Raw genomic sequence first — 21785 nt, forward strand, 5'->3', positions numbered from 1 at the left:
TACATTTGTATGCCTGAGGGTTCAATGAAAACCACAAAAACATACTATTTAGTTTTCCAAATCTCCTGTCTCTCCCCTCCCTAAAAAAATGGTTTAGTCAGATGGTTATCAATTAGTTTAGCTCAGTCAGCGGCAAACAGTCTATAAAACCCAATAAACGTCCCACCCCAGCTAGTGAACAGAACCAATCACAGTTGAGGCTGCTCTGAGACTGGAAGTTAGAAAAGGAAAGGGAGTCCAGGAAAATTGCTTAATCAGTCTATTGAAACGTTCTTTAACAGGTGCCGTGCCCAGATAGGACGCCTAATAAGAGCCGCCGCCTGCGTACTAGGTTACTGTCACATCTCTGTATGCTGGCACAGCGCTCATCACCCAAACGATTACGCGCTCAAAGTCCCCGTCTTTTTTGCGCTATTATGTAGTTTGTTGGTTTGTATAACATGCAGAAAAATAGCTTGTCAGATATTTTTAACAATACTGTCAAGAAAACAAATACAACTCACTGCTATTGATGGATACATTTATTAGCTTTATTTAATAAAATAGCATTTTATCTTCATCAAAAATGAAGTGGTTTTATTTTATATTTGACTGCATTCTTTTTCATTTCTGAATATTTATCTCAGATGTTAGACATCAGACTGACTGGAAAGACATTGTATATAGGCTATTATATTGCTGGTAGGCCTACTTTTAAAAAAGTTTATTTTATCATTTTATTAATTTATTGTCTTTTGTTGTTATTTTATTAGTTTGTCTTGCATAATTGCTTAATGACAATAAGTTAATCGCTTAATGGTATTGTTTTCACATACTATTTATATACAACTTTGTATATGAAATAAGTAAAAGCAATAACCTTTATTTGCATTTATTTATTTGTCTGTATTGTGAGAAATCCTTATTATGTGGCCTAACCAGGGCCGTAACCACCATAGGCATTGAGGTGGACAAGTCTCTAAATTAGACAACGTTTGTTATTATCAGCTATTACGGACATTGACCGTGAGATGGCTGAGACGAACGCGTGCAATCGGACAGAAAGAGCAAGACTGATATTTACTGAACGCAGAACGAACTTCGCAAAACACTTTTAAAAATGGCGGTTGAAATAAAATGCTGGGTGAGCTCAACCAATCAGCATGTTCAGCGCCCAAGTCTAACCCCCGTTGTCCAAAGTTCCTGGACTTTGAAAAAGTACTACCTCGCGAGCAGGGACTTTCGGAGGGGGAAATGTTTACCCGGAACTTCATTTAGACCCTGGTTCCTGTGGTCGAAACACACCGAGTACCACCCCAAAGTTCCTAGTTCCTGGGGAAAGTTCCTGCGGTGGAAACGCGGCTATGGTTACCGTATATGATATAAGTGTTGGGCGTTAGGGGGCCACACCAATGTTTTTTTCAGGGGGCCCAGAATTCTGCATATGTATATAATTTTTGTTAGTGGCATTTATATATAAATGTGATACTTTTTTAAGATACATATTATTGTGTTGTTGTGTATTCAAAATCCACTGAGCTCAAAGGAGCAGATTGATAGAGGTTGAGCATTATTGGCCACATCCAGTAATGCTCGATTCGGTTTCAATGTGGTTGAGCTGTTTCAAAATTTGCTTCATAGATATTATGTGCTTAAATCCACAACAAGAAGCCTCTCCAGCAGAGGTGCAAGGGATAGATGGATAAGGAGGGCTTGTTCCACAGCTAAATGAAGAGCTGAATCTCTGCTCTTAGAGGTTATGTAACATTAGGAGGCTTTTTCAGGCTACTGTTTAGACTGCAGATCAGCCTTGTGCCGCAAGTACCCGTTGAATAGTATCTACATGAATGTGTTTGTGTGTTCGTGAGGAGCTGAGAATGGAGAAATGAATTGATTTACTGGTGGGGGGCATCTCAGCACCCCACTTACCTGCTTCTAGCTTCTTCCCTGCTGCTCAAGCTTGATTGAAAGCTGCTCAGCACTTCATTCTTCCCATATTTTTATATTTCTCCCTCGTTCTTTCCCCTCGTCCAGCTGTCTTCTTTTCTCTCTCAGCCCTATGCCGTTCTGACAGCAGCAATACAGCAGAGGAGAAGCCGATCATGGTATGATGTGTGTTGCATAACCACACTTCTGGCTTACTGTTCAAATTTCATTTCCTTTGAAACATCTCAAACACTATTAGTTATACGTAATCAGTACAGCTAGATTAGCCTGCACTCAAACCGACTGCTTCTTAACTGTCCCATCATGCCCTCACAAAGGTTGTCTTTGGTCATCTTTTAGAACAGAAAAGTAAATTCACTTTTTCCCCTCTTTAAGATGATACAGTTGCAGGAAAAGTATGTGAACCATAGATTTTTGCATAAATTGGTCATAAAATGTAATGCCTTGTGGGATAGAAAGGGTGTGACTGCATCTGATCAAATTCACACAGTGATGCCTTGTGTTTTATGCTTGAATGTATCGAACCACAGCACAGAGCCAGTAACTGCATGGTTTACAGGAAAAATGTGTTCAGTAAATATTAATATTAAATATATAGATACATATTATTCAACAATTATTGTTTAAACTCCAGGTTAGCAGACATGAAAACATGTAATTAGTTGTGTTTAAGCATGCTATGGTGTCTGTTGTTGTGACTTGGTTGAATATTTGATCAGATTTTGTAAGTAATATATGCAGAAATACATTTCAAAGCCACACGTTTTCCTTCAAATGTTGCTGCATTTAGTTTGACAAAACCATTTATTTGCTCTTCACTGTGGTTCTTTACTCCTAAAATATCTGGCATTCACTTCACACACACATAAACACACACTGTCACTGTGCGATTTCGATCAGATGCAGTCACACCCTTTCCATCCTACAAGAGCCGGTTTATGATGCCTTTGCCTTGTGTTTTGGCCACAAATACAAAAACCATGATTCTTATTGCAGCGCTGGATCCTAACCTAGGTGATACTGGAGCACAACTCTTAAGACATGCATACCACTTCTCTGTCACTCATCTATGACAGTCTCACACCATTGCAGCCACACATCATCCCACCTGCCACCTTCAATTGTGACCCAATGTTTTTTTTCCAAGAGCCTTCCTGCTTTTCCACCTGCTTTTACTTTGCCTGCTGCTCACTGTCTGCACCATCAAAATAAGAAATAGAAGATGATATAAAAATAAAAATCTTTATCTATTGTTGCAATGATTGTATTCTTGTAGGTCAACCTGAAAGTTAGCATCACTTTTGTTTCCCTAAACAAAATTCCAGTAGGATTTTTCCATTAGCTTTTGGATTACTGTAAAAAAAAAAAATGCTTTGTGCCCAACAAAAGTTTGATTCTTTCACTGTGTTCATCATGATAATATTCACAAATTAACTTTTACGAATTTTAAAGCCTAACTACAATCACCAGTAAAAAGCTAAACGTAGGCTGTAACGAACTACGCCACGGATGACTTTAACGTCACCATCATAAGTATCCGGCAACTTATTCAGTCCCAATAAAGAAAAACATTTGCCCTGAAATTTTGAGTTGAAATAGTTTGCAAAAGTGCAATTATAAACACTACAAGGCTGTAAAAGTAGACTAGTAAGGTGATAAGTTTACCCGTTTTGCTGATGACATTTAATGTGCCAGACAAAAAAAATACTCATTGGGCAAACTCAATTTAATTGGGGTCAGGATTTCCATCCAATAAATATGTGTAGCTCCAACTCATGAAAAACAAATTCATGCAATTAAATGTAATTGAGTCTAACTTAATTTGGGCAAATGTAATTTAGTTGGTCCAACTCAATTTGATCAAATACAGTTTTAATTAAATTGATACATTTGTAAATCAATAAATCAGTTATAAGCAGTTATTCATCATTATACACAATGTATGTAATGAATAGGGATGCTCCGATCAGCATTTTTTGCCTCCGATACGATCCCGATCTGGGATTCAGTATCGGCCGATCACGATCACCGATCCGATACTAAAACAAAAAAAAAGTAAGAATTACCTAATAAACAGTTTTGTGAAAGGCATCAGGCAGGCTTGACTTAAACATTACTTTCTTAACTTTGTAAAATAAAATTACAAACAGACACAAATGTAGTGAATTATTTATTAAATAATTGTGCACCAGTGCATAGATAGATCTGGCAAAAATGGCCCAATGACCCAATCTGAGTATCGGATCGGAGCATCCCTAGTAATGAACAAATAAGTGTCACTCCTGACATTAGCATAGAGCACTGGCCTAAACACAGGCCTCACTCTTTTGCATAATGGTAACCACAAAATAAAAAAAAACAATACGGAAACTCCTCTAAATGTCCGACATAACTGAACATTAAACACTAACAGTAATTGACAACATCTTTCCCTTTACAGAAAAACACACACAAAAAAAGGATCCATGTAGTTTTACACAAATAAATTAAGTAAACTTCAGTTTTAAATATATTGGGTGATTGAACACAATTAAATTAAGTTGAGACAAAATGTTAAAATATCGTGTTACTTGAGCTCATTTTAATTAATTAAACTGAACAAGAGGCAGTTTGAGTGATAGTCCCATTTAGCCACTTGTTAGTAACCACCTTTTTAAAGACAATAAAAAAAAAATTAATAATACTGATGTATTTTATATTGTAGGCTAAAATATGAAAATATCTTGAGCTTCTTTTAACCACAGACCTTATTTCAGGTGTTTAACCAAAAATCCATAAAAAAAAACATTGACTTCTGAACAATGGAACTCGTTTCTGGGTTTTGCCCTGCAAAAATACATTATTCCTGCAACTGGAAGGTCAGTTTAGTCAAGTTTCATAATGAAGTTCCAATTAGGTATCTCCTCATAAACAGTTGCAATTTTAATTGGTTTATAAAAAAAAAAAAAAAAAAAATCTTATTTTATTTTTTATTTATTTGTATTATTTTATCTTTAATTATTTTTTAATCTTTTATCTTTAATATCTCTAATTTATTAGTAAGCATAGGTATACAGTATAGTACCATTCCTTTATTTACATTGTTTATTTATATGTATATGTAGTTTGGGAGCGGGCACCATGTAAGCCAGGATTGCCACTGGCTCCTAGGCTCCTCCATCTCATGAGTGACATAGTTGTCATGGTTTCCCGGCTGGAGTTGTCTCTGTAGCGTGAGCCGCAGCTGGGTATGTATAGTGTCTAACCCTCAACTGCAGCTGATGTCTATACAGCCCTCCCTCAGGACTCAAACACTGTCGCTGACACACGCTCTCAGCCTCGGGGACTTTCCGCTCGGCGCTCAACTCGCAGGCATCTTTCAATTTCAGTTTGTTAGCCTTTAGTTACCGGTGATGTCAGCGTGCGGCCCATGAGGATGTAAGGAAACCACGTTATCGCGAAGAGCTAGTTTCATTGTTTATTTACCTACAGCAGGGACACTGACACGCAGGAGCGTTTAGTCACTGTAAATGCACAGAGGACATCTCGGAGCTGTGGTTTCCTCTGCTCCGTTTAAGCATTTAGGTGCCTGGTGGGAGCTATCTGTTTTCCAAAGGTATTACAACACAAATGAACACCTGGAGGCAGGCAGGAGAAGAAAGAGCAAAGTGCCCAGGGGGTTTACTGATGTTTGCGTATGTTCTCTGACAGGGACAGCCCGACGGCGAATGAGAGTGGAGCCAAAACTGCCCGATCCAAAGCCTCCAGCCGCTTCCCCAGACTAGGCCGCAACTCGGGCCGTGATTCCCGGAACCCCGAACCCCAAAGCGGTGACCTTTAACCTCTGTGCGCAATCCATAGAACTCATCAGTATGGATGTACTGAGCACAGGACCTTTTCTTCTATTATGGATGTACATACCGCCACTGTTGGCGACCAGCTGGGACGATGAACAAAATCAGCAGAGTTGCAGGAAAATGTGGCAGAACCTTCAGTTACTATTGTGCCTAGTGATTTATAAAAGATGTTTTTGGGAAATCCCAGGATGTAATTTTGACTAACTGCGATGAGAATTGTGTGAGCGTCTGGAAATGATTTGCACATCTTCATATGGTTTGACTGCGACTCACTTTTATTTTTATTTTTATATAGGTTTTGTTACCATGCTCTGCTATGTATGAGGCACACAGTTAATGTAATTGTATTATGACTGCACTTATAATACATATACAAAACAATCACTTTCCTCCTTCAATGTCCAAAGTAAATCAGGAAAACATATATCAGATTTTAGATGAATGTCTGGTGATGGTCTGAATACGACAAAGCCCTTCTAAAGTGTTATATGGGTGTGTCAATGAAACCTTTCATTGGAAATTTTCCCAGGCTGCCATTATCCTGTATGACCTCGAGAGTACTGTTACACAGAAGCCGGCGCGGTTAGGTTGAGGCGTATTGCATTGTGTGGATTGAAACAGAAGAGAATTTTGTAGCGGGGAACCTCCACTGAATGAGCAGGCGGATAATTTCGCCCTATTTTAACTTTAAGCACAATGATGATTGGAAATCATTAATAATAAATAGTATTTATGGTTCTTAACATGTTGCAATGTATATGAGGATCATAGACTGGAACCATGATGTTTTTAAATGAATAAATAGTCCACTATCAAATTGAATGTGTTGTAGAATTGTCATCGGATTCTGTTCGGCTGTAATACAGTAGCAGATCGTTTATGTGCTTTGCATATGTGTCTGTTTGCAACCTTTTGTACTAGTAAACTGTATATGATGTAAACTGTATACGAGATGTGACAGGAAGCAGCTGTTTTTGCAGCCTTAAGAGTACAAGAGCTTAATGAATACATGAATAAATGCAAGTTCCAACACAAAATCTGTTTTTTGTTTCGATTTTTTAAGGTAACTAGAGATTAGCACAATGATAAGGCTGTGTTTGCTCCAGTTTGGACAAATACATAAGTGTTTTAAAGTCTCAAAGTATTAAAAATAAATAAATAAAAAAGTGGTCAACAGTGGTTGCGTTTGAGCTTGTGACCTGTGTTGCCATGGTAGCTCAACTCAAAACAAAATAATAGTGTTATAGGTTTAAGTGAGGTTTTATGCTTTGGTTATGTTAATGAAATACTGCATCATAGTCGCTTTGAAATGACTAATAACAATTCAATATGCAAATAGGTGTAAGAAAAGACCAAAGGTGTGTTCCATTCGACCAGAAGTGGACTTCACGGGGGCTTAATAAAGGCTTTCTGAAGTGAATCAATGGGTTTTTGTATAAAAAAATATCCATATTTAACACGTTATAATGTAAAATTGTAAAATATCTAGCTTCCGGTGGACCGCATTCAACTTTCAAAAAAGCGTAATTGGCACGTCGATGACGTCGGATGTAAGCGTTTTGAACAGCGAGAGGCGTTACATTTTCTTCATAAGTTGAATAGGGAAGGCAGTCCGCCGGAAGCTAGATATTTTGCTTTATAAAGTTTTAAATATGAATATTTTTCTTACACAAACCCATCGATTCACTTCAGAAGGCCTTTATTAACCCCCCGGAGCCACATGGATTACTTTTATAATGGATGGATGCACTTTTTTAGCTTCAGATTTTGGGCTGCCATTATAATGCTTGGATTAGCCAGGACATTTTTAATATAACTCTGATTGTATTAGTCTGAAAGAAGAATATCATATACACCTAGGATGGCTTGAGGGTAAGTAAATCATGAGAGAATTTTCCTTTTGGGGTGAACTACCCCTTTAAAGAGTTTTTCAATGGCTGTGTCTGCAATGGAGGACTTTATGTATGCGTTTAAATATTCAAAAATGTTATTATACAAACTAGAATATTTATGAACGGTTATGGCAATGAATGTGACATTTGCATATTCTATTGTATGAATAATTATGACAAAGTAAAAGTGGCAAGAAACAGCTGAGGCTCTGTCATTTTTTATTTTACTTTATTTACCTCAGGAGTGTTTACTATGCGGCTGTGCTTGGGAAAGAAAGCGCACAAAATGAGACCGCTAAAATTCAATTATCAAGACCATGGACAAAGAACACATGCACATAGTTCACCAAATCAAAAATGTATTTTTCATATTACATGACAGTTACAATACAGCTTCAGATCTGTTAAGTCAATTAAATCTACAAGTCTATAATAAACATATTGTTTTGATTATATTCATACAGAATGTTTTATGTATTTGTATTTTAAATTTGAAAGTAAATTACAATATTTATGTTGTATCATAATCTGTGCAACCCCGTCATTGCTTTTCTTTGATGAAAGTGTAGTGTGTTCCAAATGATCGATTATTGTCAGTGAAGTCCATTTCAACGGATATCCCGTGCTCTGGGAGCAGTGAACACTGTGTAGGGAGGGACCCTGTCAATTGGAACACACCTCAACTGAAATTCCAATTGCAAATATTGTCATCAAATTTAAAACTATTGTATCAATGCACATAAAAATGTAGCCTTAAATTTCTTAAAATGTGAGAAGTTTAAAAAAAAGCTAAAAAGGCTTAGCTAAGGTAAGGTGTTTGAACCCTAACCAGTGAAATTTACATGTAATACAAATGAGAGAACGGGGCTAGTCGTCACACTCCAGTAAATATTTCTCAGGGTGGGTTTATTTTTTTAAAGTAATTTTCCGTATTTCAGTAAAATCAGGCTTTTAAGGGTACGTTTACACGACAGCAATGTACCAGAAAGGGTTTTTTTTTGCATTTTTTTCGCTAAAGTTACAACAAAAGTTTTACATTACAACAACGTTATAAAAACAATGCCCGTGATGCGCTAAACAGACTACAGACACTGTGTTATTCATGCCAGGCCAATAGTTGGCAATGTCATTTTGTAAAGAAACACTATAGACTGAACACGTAATACGCATGTGCTGGAGCTTCTGTAATTTACACGGAGACGATAATGGTATAGTTTTCAAAAACATGCACTTTGAATCCCATTTTCAAAAGTTTGCGTTCATTCACGGCCCCCAAAATGCGGTGTAAATTAAAGGCCAAAATGCACAAATTCTCAATTTTCATGTAAACATACCCCAAGACATTAAAAAAAACCCAAGACAGTCTTGATACCAACATATAAAACTACTACTAGAGAATACAAGTATTTGTGTAATTGGACCTTTGCCTGAAACCTAGCTAGTTAGTTACTGAGAGACAATTAGCCCCAAGGTGAACGTGATTTCACCAAGTCCAACACTGTCGGGCCACACCGTTCTTGTTGCTTAACCGTTCCATTCCATGCCGATCCGGCCACTGTGGATCATTTTCCACTGTGAGGCTGATAACACAGCTTTTTGGAATGTAATACAAATGTCAGTCTTTAGCCCTATTCGGACAGTAATTGTTTCTCGTGGGATCATAAGGTATTGTCATCGACAGGGGCTAGTCAGTGATTTTATTGCCGTCCAAATCCAGAATGTCAGTGTTTTTCTCCCAACACCCACGTAAAAATCCCCGGCTGAATTACCTACTGTTTTTTTTGACAAACACCAAGGTTGTGTGGTAATTTAATTGCCGTCCGAATCCACAGTTTTCAAGAATATATCACTTCAAATTCACTGTTCATATCCTTTTGGACCACTGCAGAGCACCGTACGGTTGTGCTTCGCTGTAATTTGGATGCATTTTAAAAATAGATGATGTGTCCCAATTCGCCTACTTCCAAATACCGGAAATAGTAGACTTTGGAATACTCTTTTCAACATACGATATGGGACATACTAATTCTATTTTCGAATACTATTTAGTATGGATAGTATGCGAATTGGGACGCAGCGCTAGACTTTTATTACTGAAATGCTGTTGGAAATGCTGGCAAGTATTTACTAGAGCAATATATTTCATCACCAGAAATAAACGTGAAAAGCACGTAAACATTTGAATTGGGCCATTATTACGGCATGCAGTTAGCTATAGGCTATATGTTAAAATAACTGTTTACCTCATGTAAATAAGAGGGTGTATTAACTTATTTCTGCTCATTTCCATGTGGAATAAAATTACATCCTTTATTTTGAGATAAAATACAAAACAGAAAACAATTTTAAGTATAATGTGCATCTATATAGCTTTCTATTTTTAAACAGATTTAAATAATTAAATAATAATTAGGATATTATTTTCCTATTATTAAATTAAATATGCATTTATTCTTGTTATACCAAGCATATGACATTTTATTTACAGCATACAATCATGTTATTGACCACGTGAGCAGCGCGTTCCCAGGTGCGCAGGATCACCAAACTTGCTGCTCCACCGTGAATAAATCATCATCCGAATGCACGAGTTTTATCACTAGCCAGGTTTACATGCACACTTTTTTGTCATTCGGATTAAAATCATTCCGATTGAAAGATTCGGTGGACTAATTACATGAAACGTTATCTAAACCGATTTGGTGTTTACAGGTGCTGACTTTCAATCGGAATCATTTTGTGACATGCGCACAGTTTGTCTGTCGCATAGATTCGTAACGTTGCCAATTATAATAACTGCGACGTTCGTGGATCGATAATTCTGTGTTCGTCATTTTTATATTTATTTATTTTTCTGTGGGCGGACATGCAGTAGTTTAACCTAATTTATGTCCTATACAATGGCTATTTCAACAGCTGTGAATGATGAATGCGGACTCAAAATTAATTCAATTAATTAATTTAATTTGAAAAACACAAAATTAACAAAAAACGCACCCAAATTATTAATAAAAACATTGGATAACGGTGAAACATGAATGAAAGCATTCAAGACGTGCTCAGCATCATTACTAACATTAGGCTAGACGCATACATTTTCAGATGATGAAGGAAAGATACCATAATCACAGAGGTATAAATATTAACAAAAGTAATTAAAGACCATGGGTAATGTTACTTAACCATTTTGAAGCAGTTGTTGAGCTATATATATAACTTACGAGAAACAGAGAGAAATATCGACACGTCCTCTCCAGCAGCTTGAATGTTCCCCGTTGCACTGGCAACTCTCAACGGCCACCAGGACTTATACAGTTTTATAAAAGCTATTTAGGCTATTATTTGTTGTAAAGTGTACGAATCACCTCAGAAAAATAAATTCTTCTGTCAGGCGCATTATTTTCATAACTTATGAACTAAAAAGTTATGAAATAAAAAAAGTTTAATACCTCAGAAAATGAACTTTCCTCTCAGTAAACATTAGCCTGGTGTGAGCGCGGCGCGCGCCCTTCAGTTGTGGAGGCGCGCACGCTCTATATTACGTCACAGAAAGACGTAATCAGATCAGGTCGTTTACATGGTGGAATTTTTCGTTTGATCGGTACATGAAAAGCCTTGGTAATGCAAGAGTTTACATACGGCATGGGATGTACATGTTATGAAGGATGATCAGATGTTTCTTTTAATTTTATTATTAAGTTGTGTTTACTTTGCTCAGATAGTGCACTTGACCAGCTACTGAGAAACTGGTAGCCACGCAACAGACAAGAGACCAATCCTGAGTGGCCAACTGTGCTGAGAAATCCGGGCCAAGAAGACTTTGTAATTGTGCCGTGCTGATCCAAGCTCAAGTGGAAATATAAATAGAACCTTTCCGTGCCGTTCTTAGAACCATTTGGCTGGACAGTGAAAAAGCGGCTTTTGTTGATCCTGGAACAACATTCTAATCAACCAATCAAGATTTGAGAGAAAGTTTACATCTGTGTTATTAGGGGTAGGGATAGGGTTAGGACTATATTTTCAGACAGGAGTGTTGTTCCAGGATCAACAAAATATTTTGATCCAGGAACACATCTTACTTGGCAAAATGACAGTGACCCTAGCCCCAGTCTCCTGTGCTGGCATGCAGAAGTAGATCACTGCTCGTTGCAGTCTAGCACAGAGAGTGTTATTCACAGCTGAGTGAATACAGGCCAGACAATCTGTGCATTTCCACTTGGATGACCATCTAGATAATATTACTTGTGCTCCTGGTCATGGCTTAGCAACATTTAAAACAGAAAAAAACAAAACACAGGTACTTTCTTTTACTGTATCTGAGGCATTTTTAATGTCCCTGTCAAATCTACATTATGAGGATGTACTCGTCCTGTGACTTAAACATTAAAGTACTTACCTTTAGCACTCTGTGTAGTTTTATGTTTAAATAAGCTGTTTTATTCATGATACATTCCTAGCATTTATTGTTCAGCTGAATATGATTTCCATGAATTTCTCTGCCGAGCACATTGACCTTAGTTAAATCGAGGCTGTTGTATAAACAGTCCTGTGTATTTTACTGGGAATTCTAATACAACAGTCATTTATTCTTCTCTTTTCCCACATTTCGTTTTTTATATAATTGATTTAGCATTTCAAAATCTTTTAAGAAATGGATGTTTGAAGAAATGTTTTTTTTGTTGTTGCTTCATTCAAAGTCCTCTGTGTTCTTAAATTTTAAAACTAGAATACAAATATTTCATTACAAGTTCTTAATCGTTATATTATTTTTTTCTATGTAGTGTGAACATTGAGTGATCTTTTACCCTCAATCTGAATGACATTAAAACGAAATTACTGACAAATGTTCTTTAACGAACATATTACAAAAATCATATTAATGAAAATTTGACTAAAAATGATGCCCCAAAATACTAACAGAAGAGGACGTATCTAGAGAGAATATATACAGGTGCTGGTCATATTATATATATATATAATTAGAATATCATCAAAAAGTAGATTTATTTCACTAATTCCATTCAAAAAGTGAAACTTGTATATTATATTCATTCATTACACACAGACTGATATATTTCAAACGTTTATTTCTTTTAATTTTGATGATTATAACAGACAACTAAGGAAAATCCCAAATTCAGTATCTCAGAAAATTAGAATATTGTGAAAAGGTTCAATATTGAAGACACCTGGTGCCACACTCTAATCAGCTAATTAACTCAAAACACCTGCAAAGGCTTTAAATGGCCTCTCAGTCTAGTTCTGTAGGCGACACAATCATGGGGAAGACTGCTGACTTGACAGTTGTCCAAAAGACGAACATTGACACCTTGCACAAGGAGGGCAAGACACAAAAGGTCATTGCAAAAGAGGCTGGCTGTTCACAGAGCTCTGTGTCCAAGCACATTAATTGAGAGGCGAAGGGAAGGAAAAGATGTGGTAGAAAAAAGTGTACAAGCAATAGGGATAACCGCACCCTGGAGAGGATTGTGAAACAAAACCCATTCAAAAATGTGGGGGAGATTCACAAAGAGTGGACTGGAGCTGGAGTCAGTGCTTCAAGAACCACTACGCAAAGACGAATGCAAAATATGGGCTTCAGCTGTCGCATTCCTTGTGTCAAGCCACTCTTGAACAACAGACAGCGTCAGAAGCGTCTCGCCTGTGCTAAAGACAAAAAGGAAAAAAGTGGTCCAAAGTTATGTTCTCTGATGAAAGTAAATTTTGCATTTCCTTTGGAAATCAGGGTCCCAGAGTCTGGAGGAAGAGAGGAGAGGCACACAATCCACGTTGCTTGAGGTCCAGTGTAAATTTTCCACAGTTAGTGATGGTTTGGGGTGCCATGTCATCTGCTGGTGTTGGTCTACTGTGTTTTCTGAGGGCCAAGGTCAACGCAGCCGAATACCAGGAAGTTTTAGAGCACTTCATGCTTTCTGCTGCTGACCAACTTTACGGAGATGCAGATTTCATTTTCTAACAGGACTTGGCACCTGCACACAGTGCCAAAGAAACCAGTACCTGGTTTAAGGACCATGGTATCCCTGTTCTTAATTGGCCAGCAAACTCGCCTGACCTTAACCCCATAGAAAATCTATTGGGTATTGTGAAGAGGAAGATGCGATATGCCAGACCCAACAATGCAGAAGAGCTGAAGGCCACTATCAGAGCAACCTGGGCTCTCATAACACCTGAGCAGTGCCACAGACTGATCAACTCCATGCCACGCCGCATTGCTGCAGTAATTCGGGCAAAAGAAGCCCCAACTAAGAATTGAGTGCTGGACATGCTCATACTTTTCATGTTCATACTTTTCAGTTGGCCAAGATTTCTAAAAATCCTTTCTTTGTATTGGTCTTAAGTAATATTCAAATTTTCTGAGATACTGAATTTGGGATTTTCCTTAGTTATAATTATCTAAATTAAAGGAAATAAACATTTAAAATATATCAGTCTGTGTGTAATGAATGAATATAATATATAAGTTTCACTTTTTGAATGGAATTAGTGAAATAAATCAACTTTTTGATGATATTCTAATTATATGACCAGCACCTGTGTGTGTATATATATATATATATATATATATATATATATATATATATATATATATATATATATATATATATATATATATATATATATATATATATATATTTAAACAATCAGAGTCAAATGTCAATTGACAAAATGCATGTGCAAGTGATATTACTCAAAATATGTAAGTTACATTGTGAATATGCTCTTTTCATAATGACATTAATAGACCTAAAGTATAGTCAATAACTGTGAAGCATAATTCACAATATTTTATTACAATGTAATCATTTGAATGTTATTCTCTTTGTCAGCTTAAATGTTATACACTACTGTCCAAAGTTTTTTTTTAATTTATAATGTAACAAAAGATTTATATTTGAAATAAATGCTGTTTTTTAAATGTTCTATTCATCAATGAATCTTGAATATAAATCATAATCATTATCATTCATCAATAAATCATTATCATTGTTTCCATTCATTGTCTTCAAAATTGATAATTCAATTCAAATCACGCAATTCACATTTATTTGTATAGCGCTTTTCACAATACATATGTGTGGAAACCAGCCATGTGCATTATACGTATTAATAATCAGCCAATATCCTAGTAATATGCATGTAAATAAGCAACTAGTTAGTAGTAAGAATTGGACCGGAAACTAAAGTGTCACCAACAAATAAAAACAAAAAAAAACTGTAGAAATAAACACTGGATCCACCTACTGCAGACACATAATCGTAACAGTCAATAAAACAGGAGGAAACATGCTGTCAGTCGCTAACCAACCGCAAAATTCACACCCAATCCCAAATCGAATGCTTAATGAGCAGAAGCAGCCGACAGGTTTTAAATACAACATGTGTCGCTCGCATAAACAGTTGGGGCTGGAAGACAAGCCAGATTTAGATGGTAATTCATCTGTTGCTGTTGGCTCTGTTTGCTTTGATGGAAAGGCTGGGAGGAGACGTCATATCTGGCCCATCTGGGAGCGAGGTAAAGAGAGAAGGGCCTTGTGTATAAGAAAACATGGCACAGTATGTGTCATTTTATCTGAGCAACACAAACAACATCAGTCACCAACATCCCAATCGAGTCCCTGAATCCAACAAGCCTATCAAGATTCAGAATGGAATCTGGAGGCAGCAACGCAAGAAGATTGGCCCCATTAGAAATATGCTGTTTTGCATGGGGTCTTTGTGTTTATTGCAAATGTAATTATGATTCAATTATTGTGATTATGCTAATCTAGTGTGTACAACTCTAAGCGAGACATGAAAACACTCAAAAACAAAGTGCAGGTACTTGGAAAAGAAAAGCAAACATACTGTGTCTGATTTGGGAACGCCAGGAAGCAGATGCTTCATCACGTTCTATTGATCTAGACAGGAAGTATCTCACTAGGTGAGCTCAATAGATCTGCCTGTCCTTGCTCACGTGTCTGCTGTGAGAACCAGGCGATACAGATATGTAAGTGGCAGATCACACTGCACAGCACAAACTGCTCCTATCTATTCACATATGGTGGACTGACAACACAAACCCATGCTAACACACCAGATTAACCTGCCATTGGCGTAGAATTTTGTAAAATTAACAGAATTTTGCGGTGTGGCCCGACGGTGGAAAAGTGGCTAAAGATGTTGATCCAGGAGCAAGTTGGACTTGGTGAAATCATGTTCACCCTGGGGCTAATTGTCTCTCAGTAACTAACTAGGTTTCAGTCAAAGGTCCAATTACACAAATACTTGTATTCTCTAGTAGTAGTTTTATATGTCGGTGTCAAGTCAGTTCACCTTTATTTATATAGCGCTTTATACAATACAGATTCTTTCAAATCAGCTTTTCGAAACAGGAAATCAATGATGCAAACAGAATTCAGTTCTGCTGTAAAGACAACAAACAGTTCAGTGTTGATTCAGTTTGGTTCAATAACTGTGTAAAGTTATTCAATTATGGAATGAGTTCAATTCATCTATAAAGCAGCTCTGCAGAAAACAGTGATTATCATCATCCAGCTCAGTTCAGCTCTCATTCAATGGTGTCAGTGCATTCAAGTCAATAAAATAGCCAAATATGAAGTATATTCTATACTAGGGATGCACCGATACCACTTTTTGGAATGACTTTGATACTGATACTTTCATTTTTGGAACTTACCGATACCTGTATATTCATTGCATTTGTATTTTTTTAAATATTGGGTAGAAAAGCCAAAAAATATGAATCAAATTAGTTGGCTTAATTCGTTTAGCAATTAGACATTTTCTTCAATATGTTCATGCCTATAATGCCTGTTAAAATTAGGGGCTTCTATTACATTCACCGTTCATTCTATTTGATCTTTCATTTAATAGCACAGTGATTATTTAGAGCTGCTCCAGCAGGGCTCAACGCTAAGGATTTGTTTTGGTTCAAATTTTTAGATACTAGTGTAACATCACATATTTCAGGTACAGAAATTGAATATTCAAATGTAAAAGTAACTCCATAGTCTTCACTGCATAAATTAAATCTAGATTATTAGATCATTTTATGGTTACAAAAGTTATTCAGTCAAGAGCAGGGTGACTTTCTTTTGGACTTGTGTTGTTAAATGAACATGAAGAACAAAAGCAGTAGGTTTATTAGGCTGCTGTCACTTTAAGAGCTGTACGTATCCAACATACTAACAAACTGAGGATATAAGGATAATCACCGATATGGGCAGCACAACCTATTATATACAATTTCTTCTGGCCAAAACATTTGAATTTTTTTTTTTTTTTTTTAACATTACCTTACCCAAACATTACATGATCTATTTTTTGATTTGACAGTTGTTGTCAGATTTCATTGGTGAATTCAAATATGAAATTTAATCATAAGCTTGGTGAACAGTTTTGGAGAATTTGATGTTTCCCCATTCAAAGAGATAGGAGCTGCACTTCCATGCCCTGAGAGGCATTTCAAAGATGGCCGCTGAGTGAAATTAATTGTCTTAAAAGGACTTTGGAATCACTTTCAGAAACTTTTTTTTTTCAGCCAATGAACTATAAAAACATTGACAGCCAATTTGATGAACAGTTTTGGCCCGAGAGGCGTTTCAAAGATGGCCGCTGAGTGAAATTGCCTTAAAGGACTTAGAGTTAGTTCACCCCAAAATGAAAATTCTGTCATCTTCTGAATGATATTCCGATATTTTTAATGAAATCTGAGACATTGCTGTCCCTCCATTGACAGTCTACGCAACTACCACTTTGACACGTCGAAAAGTTCATAAAGATATCATAAAACTAAAAAAAGCCTAAATTACATCTGTTCATATAAAGCGGTTGTGTCTCTTCAGAAAAGTACTAAACTAAACTGTTTAATTCATGATTAATTTTAAAATCTCTTTATGACATTTTGAATATACAGTGGCATACATGAACTACAGGTGGAGCTGGGGAAGATGGAGGGTTTCTGAAAGCACTGCAACTGCTACGGCAAAACTGACCAAGTTTTTGAAAGTTGAGAAAGCTCATTTGCTGCTGATGCAACAGGAACCAATCAGCTGTGCCCTGTAAAAAAATCGACATGATTGCTAGGACACCAAGGACGATAATCATTTTAACCCTCTGGTGCTCTTCGTTTAGGGGTTGCATTGGTTGTCTTCCCGGTCATAAGTGACCGGACACCTAAAAATTAAACTTCCTCCACCCCAGTAAAACCAATGCAATTTATTTTTCTTCAATAATATTTTTTTTCTTTTTAATGTTGTATTTTGAGATGATTTGATGGTACTTTTTTATATTTATGCAATAATTATGGTCTATTTTTGCCATTGACACACATTTTTTTTTTATTACTTTTTTTTTTTAATTATTGCAGTATTTCAGGTTAAAATAGAGACTAGGCCTTCAAAATAATTTTTTTGAAGGCAGATTAGCGCCCTCTTTTGGAATGATTTAAGAAATCATGCAACCATGGGTGTAATCACTAGAGGTCTCTATGGAGAGGCTTGAGAATTCCCTAGTTCTGTTTTGAACACATTTAATGATCTTTTTTGTTGTTGATGGATTTGAATATATATTTTAAAAAATCTCAAAGACTATTTATTATAAAGTTTTAGACATTTTTTTGTTTGTTAGAAATATAGATTTCTTTCTGTGAATTTGTGTTTTTGCAGATTTCCATTCATTCTCATTGTCATTATTTACTGAAGAGCAACAAGTGGGAGTATTTTTTTTACGACCACTTAGCATGCCCTCAATTTTTTTGTGGGTTTACATACCTAATGCTAGAAAAGTCACCAAGTTTCATATCATTCTGAATAAGCTGTGATTTAAAAAAAATTCCAAATGTGGTTCATAGGTTCAGTTTTTCATAGGTGTGTGTGTGTGAGTGGATTTGTCAATATCACACTGTTGATGTTTTAGAGTGTCACCCCTTTACTGCTGTGTACTTTTTTTCAGCATTGTGGCCGATTTGTTGATTGTACACACACATATTCTGTGAATTTTTGTGTTTTTGCAGATTTCCCATTCATTTCCTATGGTCGGTCATTTATGACCGAAGACAATGAACGCTACTTTTTTTCCCCCGACCAATTAGCATGCTCGAATCATGACCCCAATTTTTTTGTGCGTTTACATACCTAATGCAAGAAAAGTTTCATATCATTCCGATGAAGCTGTGATTTTTAACATTTCAAAACAGAAAATTTTCCGGTCAGAAATGACCGAAGAGCACCAGAGGATTAAATCTATGAGAATAGATTTCTATGAGAAATCTATGAAGTCCACACCACAACTATAACAATAACAACACAGAGGAACAATTTAATTGGAATCACAATCAGATTTTGTTAAAAGTGTGTAAAATTAACAGCATCATCTTTTCCTGAACAAAATGTTCAACGGAAATGTTCAATAGCTGTTTTTGTGTGGGTGTAGTGTTTAAGGGATGTGTCTATACAGAAATTGATGTTCAAAAACAAACCTAGACTGAGAAATAGTCGCAGGAGTGAAAAGTATGACACATTTACCTTTTGTCCGGATGCTTTCTTTTACACCCTATGGTTCTAAGTGTTTTGACAGGTACATAATGTTATTTTCTTTATGTTCCTCTTCAGAATCAAAGTGCTCTGGCCATGAAAAGTCACTGTGCTGTGCACTTAGGCTATGGTCTAACAGACGTTTTTAATCATATCAACTAGTTACTGATGGTGGAAGCTGAAACCCCCAGGAAGAAAAAAGAGAGAGTCAATCACAACGCTGCATGAGGGCAAGAGTTTTCTATGATTTTACATTAAAAAAATAATAAAACCTCACTTACAAAGCCAGTTTACAAAACCAAAAGATACTTTTTGAGAAAAATTGCATTTCACAGCCTTTCTCAAACATATCACGCCCTACAACATGTTACATTTGCTGTGAAATATAACCATGACAGGGAAGGTCAACTACCAACACTTCCAAACGGTTGTCAGTATGAACTGATTTGAGAAATGGAGGTAAACTTCATTTATCTAACACTTCAAATACTGCGTCTGGTCTGATGGCTAAGGACAGATGAACGATGATGTGCAAGTCGACAGAGGTCTATTTTTTTTTTTATCTTTCTACCTCCCTTCAGCCCTTAGGATGATATTCCTGGATATTTCCTTACTAAACAAGCCTTGCGAAGCAGGGGTCCGGAGGTTTGTGCTGTAGGAAGGTCTACATGATGAAAGTTCAGAGAAATTCAAAGTTTCGCCCAACAAAGTTCTGTTCCCTCAACTCTGCAGTCATGCGTTTTCACACAAACGTGTTACATTTCACACTTATTTACCGTGGTATTTCCCCTCCTCATGCGGCGCGGGCGATTCCTCACACGTCTCTGCGCTTCTCTTCTTTCTATCTCAGCGTGCATTAAACAAAAGCTACTTTCTTTCAGTCTTTACAGCATCACACCATCACTGCCTCCACTTAGCAGGAGCATGTTTTTATTGGCACTGAATACTGATCGGTAATGCCCGAGAAACCTTACAGGAACACTTTGAACTGTCATCTCTCTCACACCACTTTAATAGTGAAATCAAACCCCTGATGACAAATACAGAGGTGTGAACAAAGAAGAACTGAGGTCTGTAAGGACACACAGGAAGTGTACAAGCATTAATGCTGTTTTTTTTTCACAGGGTCATGGCATTGTGAAAACAAATCATGCTTACCTCTGATGCTCTTTGTCACTCTCAAGGGAAGTTCATCGCTGTCAGGGTTTGCAGGCTTTGATGATTACGATCCACCCACAGGAGACCTTGTCAGTCATTTGCAATGGCCTTTACACCAAGATCTCTCAAGGACAAAGCAGCATTCATCTCTACTGTTTGTCAATAGAATTTGTTTTATTAAAAAATTATTATTGTTCTTATAATAATTAATATTATTACACAGCCCTGCATCTTGAGACATAATTTAATGATGCAGAATATCAATAAAAAAATTACCATCATGCACATTTATATATACATTGTATTGCCAAAAGTATTGGGACACCCCTCCAAATCATTGAATTCAGGTGTTCCAATCACTTCCATGGCCACAGGTGTATAAAATCAAGCACCTAGGCATGCAGACTGCTTCTACAAACATTTGTGAAAGAATGGGTCACTCTCAGGAGCTCAGTGAATTCAAGCGGGGTACCGTGATAGGTTGCCACCTGTGCAATAAGTCCATTCGTGAAATTTCCTCACTACTAAATATTCCACAGTCAACTGTTAGTGGTATTATAACAAAGTGGAAGCAATTGGGAACAACAGCAACTCAGCCACAAAGTGGTAGGCCATGTAAAATCACAGAGCGGGGTCAGCGCATGCTGAGGCGCACAGTGTGCTGAAGTCGCCCAACTTTCAAGTCAAAAGCAACAGACCTCCAAACTTCGTGTGGCCTATAGATTAGCTCAAGATGCGTAGAGAGCCTTATGGAATGAGTTTCCATGGTCGAGCAGCTGCATCCAAGCCTTGCAATGCAAAGTGTTGGATGCAGTGGTGTAAGCACGCCGCCACTGGACTCTAGAGCAGCAAAGACGTGTTCTCTGGAGAGACGAATCATGCTAAAATTTGGTTGAGGGGGGATTATGGGTGTGGGGTTGTTTTTCAGGGGTTGGACGTGTGTGCACACATTTAATGGAATTCCTGCCCTCAAATAAATTGTTATTTATTTTTTGAGTGTATTTTGTGTTGAATTACAAATTTATACATTGTTATATCTAGGTTCAAATGTAATAGAATATAACTGAAAACATTATCTATATTTGTGTTTTATATTTTGAAGTAAACTTGAGGAAATTCTAAGGAGATGACGTCAGGCTGTGTAAGTGGTTGAGACATTAAGTCTTTTGTCTCTATGCAATTTCCTGACTATTTACCATGACAAGTTTAGAGCAATACTGCCTGAGTGATTGGATTAGCATCTATGCAGTTGAATGGCACTGTTATGCTGATTGAATCTGGACGAGGGACACAGTTATGTAGGGTGTGTCCTTTACCTACACAACATATGCATTCCTTTGTTTGTATGTCTCCTCCTCTGTTGTATAACGACTCCCCCTAAAATGTAGATAAATTGCCTTATTTTGTACTGTTAAATC

The 21785-nt window shown here is 36.9% G+C and overlaps 1 protein-coding gene across 4 annotated transcripts in view; it reads left to right on the forward strand.

The window, feature by feature from the left end:
- Positions 1-6796, forward strand: part of snx29 (sorting nexin 29) — a 176470-nt gene extending 169674 nt beyond the window's left edge. For 2 of the 4 annotated variants that reach the window (XM_079845799.1, XM_079845800.1), the window contains exons 21-22: positions 2014-2084; positions 5617-6795. In XM_079845799.1, coding sequence (XP_079701925.1) covers positions 2014-2050 — 37 coding nt within the window. In that variant the 3' untranslated portion in view covers positions 2051-2084; positions 5617-6795. Of the gene's footprint in view, positions 1-2013; positions 2085-5616 lie in introns of all 4 variants that reach the window. The other 2 variants (XM_079845797.1, XM_079845798.1) reach the window with 1 other exon arrangement.
- Positions 6797-21785: the final 14989 nt, after the last annotated feature.

The sequence above is a fragment of the Gobio gobio genome, assembly GCF_949357685.1.
Source record: "Gobio gobio genome assembly, chromosome: 20".
NCBI lineage: Eukaryota > Metazoa > Chordata > Actinopteri > Cypriniformes > Gobionidae > Gobio > Gobio gobio.